Source organism: Malus sylvestris, chromosome 14 (genome assembly GCF_916048215.2).
Source record: "Malus sylvestris chromosome 14, drMalSylv7.2, whole genome shotgun sequence".
Taxonomy (NCBI): Eukaryota; Viridiplantae; Streptophyta; class Magnoliopsida; order Rosales; family Rosaceae; genus Malus; species Malus sylvestris.
In genome coordinates this window covers 27,006,535-27,014,162 of record NC_062273.1, presented here as the reverse complement: position 1 = coordinate 27,014,162, position 7,628 = coordinate 27,006,535, and the positions used below count along the sequence as shown (strand labels likewise).

Below are 7,628 nucleotides of genomic sequence, written 5' to 3'. Positions count from 1 at the left end.
CTGGCTCTCTGTTGTGCCTTGGCCCGTTCGTTAGTGCGGAAACGAGATTCAGATTACAACCTCACCAAAAATCACACTCAGTTGAACAGAATAAAATACAAGAAATAAAGACACTGAGAAATTTACGAGGTTCGGCAAAAATCCTGCCTACGTCCCCGGAGAAATATTGCTCTTCACTATGAGAATAACAGTACAAGTTACACTTGAGTTAAATCGACATAACCCAAACCCCAATCCCTTGTACCCTCACAGCATTTTACTAAGAGACTCACTCTCCCCAAGAGTTTCTCACTCTTACTCTACATTTTCTCTCCTTTGTGTTCTCCTTCGGATGCTCTCTCTCACCCTTTCTCCACTTCGGCTCTTTGCAATTAAATGGACAGAAAAGTGAATCAACCTCTCCTTTTTTGCATAGACACAATGATGATCCATCATGCTCCCTTTGCCTTTTACTCAAAACCCAAAACCACTTTCGTGGCATGCAAATGGGAAATCAATAAAAAAAGGCCAAAACAAAAGAATCCATGAAACATCATCATTGTCTTCCACTATTAGCCAAAATGAGATATAGACATATTTGGCCACTATTCCGAACGCATAACACACAAAGTCACTTAATTGTTAACAGCTCAAAATATGAGCCAATCACAACACTCTCGTCTATGCCGCTAAATCTTAGGGACTCACTGAATACAAACACCGTCTTGATCATCTGCTCTGGCTTCACACTCCCCTTTGCAATGGCAGTCACCTCCGGAATATCAAACAACTTCTCGTAATCAACAAACAAGTCGGACTCCATTGTTCCCATAAACTCGCACTTGTACTTGAGATCTTTGCCTTGTATCGGACATAGCAGAGGCTGATCTTGGCCGAATTACCAAAAACGATCACCTTGCCTTTCCATGGCCCTTCGCTCAGTTGAGACAGCAATAGTGCCAAACCCTGCATCATCCTGCCTCCAACTCCCTTGTCCGCGTATTTGGTGGTGTGATACACAGCGAAGTAGTTTCTGAATTTTCCCTTCAGGTGCATGCCCTCCACCATTGTCTTCCACTGAAGCTCAGCCGCTTGCTTGATATCACTGCCATCTTCGGCGTAGAGTATGATTTGATGTGGAAGGAGATCATCGTACTTTATGCCACTTAAATTTCCTGCTGCAATTTCCTCCAAATACTTCTTATCATCACGGCGCTTGTGTCCGACAATGCCTCCAAGATTGTAGTAATTGGTCAAGGGCTCCTGTTTGGATTAAAACTTCCTGCCACGAACAGCTCCAAAACCTCCTTCGCCAGCCGCTTCCACTCTTGTGAATGAACTGATGATTGATGCGGGAAAAGCCTCCTTTCAACGCAGCAAAACAGCGCGGGTGGCTTTGGTTACTGAGGGGTATGCGCTAACGCACCACGCTGCAGCCTCGGTAACAAAAACATCATCATCACTATCATTGCCAACATCATCATTCAACTTGAGTTTCAGCTTGTTCTGCTTCAACTTTCCAATATCAGATTTCATCCTCTCCACGAAAAGATCCATCACCCGGTCGTGCAACAACCTGTAATCCGGATCGCTGTGCACCCTCTCAGCAGCGTCTTGGCCTTCCAGAAGGCTTTAGAGAATGTCAATAAGGACATACGAGTCTTAAAACGAAACGTTACGTAGTAGAGTCTTTGGGTGGTTGTGGTGGAGCCAAAACACGGCGGAGAAGAACGCTTCATCATAAAGTTTTCCAGAGTCGAGGTTGCTGATGAGCTTGAGTCGAGTGTGATTAAGGGATTGTGAGACCAGGCCAAGGGCAGCAGTTGCTTCAGATTGTTAAGCAAACCGGAATTATGTGAGGCCTGCTCGGTGTCATCTTTGAAGTATTTTTGTGTCACGTGGTAAAACAGATCAAGGCAGGGATCGCCGTAGGAGGAGTAGAAGGAGGAGATCTTGCCAGCCGCGTCGTTGGAAATTATGTAATTTGATGACTGGCTTTGTTTCAATGAGTTTTCTGGTAGGAGAGGACTAATAAGGAGGATATGTGTATATAGGAGAAGAAAGTGTGAAGGGCCCCTTTCCAATTACTCAACTATGTCAGATTATCTGCCTAGACAAGGTAGTTTATGACGGACAGAGATCCTCCTTGGATCTCACTATCCTTAGTCCAAGAATTCGACGATTTTATTAACTCATTCCATTAACCCACTTTACATAAACTAAGGGCTTCGATTTCTCTTTTACACAAACCAAAGGCTCGAATTTCCTGGTCCTTAAACTCTGAACAGTAAGGTCTAGAGAGGATCCAAATTCGTTTATAACTTTGCATGTCACATCCTTACCTATAATCTTAACATATATTTGCTTTCTATTAGGGTAAACAAACAAAGCACAAATCAATTCAAAGTAAATAACATCACTTACCAAGTTTGAATGAAGCATTTAAAATAATAAACGCGAAATATGAAAAAGGAAAACATTTGAGTCATTTGGTTAGCTACAATAACAAAAATTTAGTTAATATTGTTAGAGATGCTCTCACTAAGCCGTTGTACTGATTGAACATAGTTTTGAAGTTGGTGAAAAGGCAGACTGCACCACTTTAACCCATTATTGAGTAGCATTGATCATATTAGAAGGTGAAAACTGCCGGTGATAAATCTAAATTATATATGGGGTAATTGATTGAGTAGCAACTTCTGTTACTTGACAATTCAGCATGCTCTGTTTCTGTTCAAGACATTATCTTCCATATTACATATGCAAGTAAACAAGTCATTTATCAAACATTACTTATTAGTTAGATTCCTGACAACGATAGGATAATTTACACTAAAATATTTTAAATTATAGGAGAATTCGAACTTGAATGCAAAGAGAGGGAGCACACTACTTTAGCCAACTCGACTTACTCTAGGTATGCTATTTATTTGATCAATGCATTGCATTTTTCAGGTAGGGGATAATGATTTCATTTGGTTTTTTTTTTTTTTTTAAATATTATTATGAGAAGATGAAGAGTTAGAAACTATTACAATAATTTAAGGGATGGGAGTTCGAACCAGCAAAGCATGGGTAGAAATCTAATACCCTAAGAAGGGGCAAAATTGATTGGATTTTTCGTTTCTTTACAAGAAGAATTTACATAAACGAATCTGAGTAGAAAAGTTAATTTCTTTGTGAACTATATATTTAACATTTCGACATTATATATATTGAGTAGCATAGCTAGAACCTCCTTCATGTTTGGCCTTGACTGTGGTGCCTCGGCCGTGCACTTTATGCCAACCTTAAGCAGCTCGCACATCTCCTCCGCCCCATCAACCAGCCCCGATCCCATAAGCATAACCGGTATCACAGACCGGTTGAATCCTTGCTGTCCATTACCCATTACCCTTCTTGCCCATTCCACAAGGCACTCCTCTCCTCCATCCACCGCTCTCCTCCCGGTTGCCAACTCCATTGCCAGCACTCCGTAACTGTACACATCTCCTTTCGTCGTGGCTTGCCATGTCTGCCCATATTCGGGCGCGACATAACCAACAGTCCCCGCCACCATTGTGCTCACATGAGTATTCCCTGCATCGACTATTCTAGCCAGCCCGAAATCTGTAACTCTCGCCTTTCCATCCTTGTCTAGCAGCACATTGCTCGCCTTCACATCGCGGTGCACGATGGCAGGGAAACACTCGTGGTGTAGAAACACCAAGGCTCGAGCCACGTCAACTGCCACATCAACTCGCCTTCGCCATGTCAGTCCTACTCTATCAGTTATAAAATCCTCCAAGGTCCCGCCTTCCATGTACTCGTAGACTAATATTTTTTCGGATCCATAGAGACACCAGCCGTGAAGAGTTACAAGGTTCGGGTGAGGCCAGCCAAAGCCATTCCCACTAAGAACCTCCATTTCAGCTCGGAACTCCCTTTCACCTTCGAGTCCTTCTCTTAGAAGCTTCTTCACCGCTACTACTCTCCCATCCGGCAATACTCCTTGGTACACTGTCCCAAACCCTCCCCTCCCTATAATCCTATCTTCCGAAAAATTGCGTGTAGCGTTCAAAATGTCAGCATGTGTAAAAGCCGTTTTGTCCAAACGAATGATCTTAACAGTATCCGACAACCACGGGGATGAACTGCTAGAGCTCGAGGCCAAGTCATGCCGGTATTTGATGTCCTCCAACAAGTATCCTGGGGGCTGTGGCGGGCTCTTTCCGGATAAGCACGCTACAAGTGACAAAACTCCACATACCAAGACAACAATTAGCAAAACCAAGACCAAAACATATGCAGCAAACTTTTTAGGCTTTTTCGGATTCCCGAACGGTTTTTTTGCTGGATACGTGGAGTTGTCGATGAATTTGGGAAGCTGCAGGAGGGGGTCACCGAGATAGGACTCTTTCTCGAAGGTTGCTAACTGCCCACTCGAAGGAATTATGCCGGAGATGAGTGGATTGTACGAAATGTTGAACTTACTTAAATCAGTCAAGCCGTTTAGGCTCACAGGAAATGTGCCAGAAAAATTGTTATATGACATATCAAGATTCCGCATGCACTTAATATTCCCAATCTCCTCCGGAATTTGACCCGAAAAATTGTTCGCACTGATGTTGAACACTACAAGTGGCAACTGACCGATATTTGCAGGGAGTTCGCCTTGGAATCTATTGACACCCAAATGTATCATGCTAAAATTGCGCAATGTACCGATATCTGGTGGGAGCTGACCCGAAAGCTGATTCCCACTCAGTTGAATGTAACCCGAGATTTGTTGTGTCCGTACAGAAGAGCCAGCTGCACATATTTCAAATAGGCCGTTTCCCTTGAGCAGCCGGTCCCATATGCCTTGACAACTCTTCCTAGTGAGGATCGTGTACACGAAACTGAAAGGTGGGTAATCTGCAGGAATCCATCTCTTCATCGCCAAGCACTCTACTGATCCCCCTATGATCTTATCATAGTCCTGATTATTTTTGTCGAATGTTTGCTTAACATTTCTCCCAATTTTTGTCAGTTGAGATGGGATTGGCCCGGAGAGCTTGTTGTTCTCGAGATTAAGCCACAGCAAACTACCACAATTTCCCAATTCGTGTGGAATTGGACCAGTCAGAAAATTGTTTGCAAGCATCAACCACAAGAGAGAGCTCAAGTTTCCGAGGGTGCTTGGAATTGCTCCCGTTAGGCTGTTGAAGGAAAGGTCCAGGGCTTGGAGGGTTGGAATGTTTCCGTACTCCGGTGGTATAGTTCCGTTGAATTGATTGAAAGCCAGGACTAAAAACTCCAACTTCGGCATCTGAGAAATAACAAGCGGCAGAGGACCAGTAAAATTGTTGTAGCTGAGGTCTAACCTCGTAACATTTGGTAACTTGAGAATGCCAGAGGAATAGATTCCACCTGTGTACCAGTTTGAGTGCAACCCAAGAAACTTCACCTGTCTGAGTCTCCCGAAAATGTCTTGTATATCACCGCTAAAATTGTTCCTGCTCAAATCCAAGAATGTCAAGCTGTTCAAATCCAAAAGGGATTCCGGGAGGTCTCTTGAAAAGCTGTTGTTGCCCAAGAACAAGGCCTGCAGACTCGAAATTGATCCAATCTCAGACGGGATTGGCCCCGTAAACTTGTTCCCCCATAGATCCAATTTGACCAGCCTCTGGCATTTCGAAATCTCTGCAGGAACCGCACCAGAAAAACTGTTTTCGGACAAGTCCAAATCGACAAGACTACAACTATTCGCAAAAACAGAAGGCAAAATAGTGCCATTGAAATAGTTTTCTGATACTGAAAACTCCGTAAGCCTACTGAATCCACTCCATATCTCACCACTAAAATAGTTCGTGCTCAAATCCAAGTACTGCAAATTGAAGCATTCATCAAACATGTGATCAATCCTTCCGTTAAAATTATTCGCTGAGAGATTTGCAACCACTAGGTTACTGCAAACTCCGGGAAAGCTCATCCCCAGATCGCCGTAAAATCTATTGACAGTCAAATCAAGAACCTCCAGCTGATTCAAACCATTCAAGTTCAGCCCACCGTCTATAGTGTTATGTGACAAGTTGAGGTGTTTGAGGCTGTGGCATTGACTCAAGTCCTCCGGGAGAGCTCCGGTTATTGTGTTTTTCGAGAGGTCGAGGTGCGAAAGTGCTGTCAGTGCAGAGAAGTTTAGGAAAATCTCACCGGTGATATGTTGGTTGGAGAGCTGAACGCCGCTGACTCTCTTGCTGTCATGGTTGCACGAAATTCCTGGCCACTCGCACGGGTTGCTGCTATTCTGATTCCACTGCGAGTATATTCCTTGGTTGACGCGGTTGGTTTGCTGAAGAAATGCTTTGAGGCTCAGCAGAACTTCTCTGTCTGTGTCCAGAGAATCTCCGGCTACCATGGAAGCACCTGCAAAAAACGATAAAATATTAAGATTTCAAAGTCGAACTAACAGCCTAGTAAATTAAATAATAATCATCCTTGAAAAACACTTTTCATTACACATGACAGAATCATTCTCGAAAAACTAAATTACAACATAATCATCCTCGGAAAACGGGTGAATTTAAAATCAAAAAACAAAAGTACCCGTGACAAAGATTTTTAAAAAATCTGCAACATGTTGGAGTAAGTACCTGTGATCATGATCACAACCAAGACCAAGAATATAGAACACACTGCGCGCCATGAATTATTTTTCGTGATCGATGAGTACATGATGCAAACTTTTTTATTTTCTGCTCCGCTCGCTACTTGCAAAACTTCGATATTGAATCTTGATTAGGCGCTACAATCGAATGAAAAATGTGTTCGTAGAGATTAAAGAATATTTTTTTTATTTACAGGTGAAGAATGTCTGAAGGTTGAAAATGTCGGAGGAATGTCTTTGAAGGCACAAAGCCTGCAATACGTATACGCACGAAACCAGAATTTGGAACAAAGAATTTTTCTTCTGTATTTATTTTATATTTAAGTGATTTATTATAACAATTAATTATTGGTTAAAAATATTAACGACGTTGCTTGATTGCGTTGATTAGCTTAAAATCTCTCTGCTAATACAGTTCCCAGGGGGCCGTTGAGCCGCCCATGTTGACCGCTTTGATTAAACCGGCTTTCCGATTTGACTCGGGAGAGAAAGATAGACAGAAAGAAGAGTCCGGTGTCCATTAGTCCATGTCTACGTGCTTTCACGTTGGTTTGTTTGAGATTTCACTTGAATAATAACATAGGTGGTGCTATTCACACACCTATTTTTACATCTCAACCATCATTCTCAAATTCTTTTTGTGAGATGAAAAAAAAAATTGAAGAAGATCATTGACAAAAATTAACGAATGTGTGAAAAATAAAAAGAAATATGTAAATAATATAATTATAGTAGCATATGATGCCCGACCCTATATTCCGAATGCATTGAAAAATCATTCGTTTGTTTGGATTCTAAGATTTGACATTTGGCATGTTTTGCTTTAATAATCCAAGCAAAATTACCAACAAAGGGAATAATATTTTTCAAAGTCAAAAGGGCACCCGTGGTTTTGGAATTTGATGCAAAACCTTCTACAAAATTAGTAACCCCTTTATACTCTCAAATTTTATCATATAGAAGTCGAGTTAGACCCGGTTCCTACCTGCTGATTAAGCTCTAAAAAAAAATTAGATAACAT

At 42.0% G+C, this 7,628-nt stretch overlaps 1 protein-coding gene across 1 annotated transcript; it reads right to left on the bottom strand.

The window, feature by feature from the left end:
- Positions 1-3,055: 3,055 nt before the first annotated feature.
- LOC126598642 (probable LRR receptor-like serine/threonine-protein kinase At1g74360) lies at positions 3,056-6,900 on the bottom strand. Its single transcript, XM_050265005.1, has 2 exons — positions 6,594-6,900; positions 3,056-6,366 (listed from the first exon to the last, which is right to left on the bottom strand). Exons 1-2 carry the CDS (start codon positions 6,673-6,675, stop codon positions 3,164-3,166), a joined length of 3,285 nt encoding a protein of 1,094 aa, XP_050120962.1. The 5' UTR covers positions 6,676-6,900; the 3' UTR covers positions 3,056-3,163.
- Between the last annotated feature and the right edge of the window lie 728 nt (positions 6,901-7,628).

Coding starts and splice junctions, on each gene's coding strand:
- LOC126598642 (XM_050265005.1), bottom strand. CDS start 6,675: ATGTACTCATCGATCACGAAAAATAATTCATGGCGCGCAGTGTGTTCT. Junction 6,367..6,593: donor GGTTGTGATCATGATCACAG/GTACTTACTCCA, acceptor CGTTTTTTGCAG/GTGCTTCCATGGTAGCCGGA.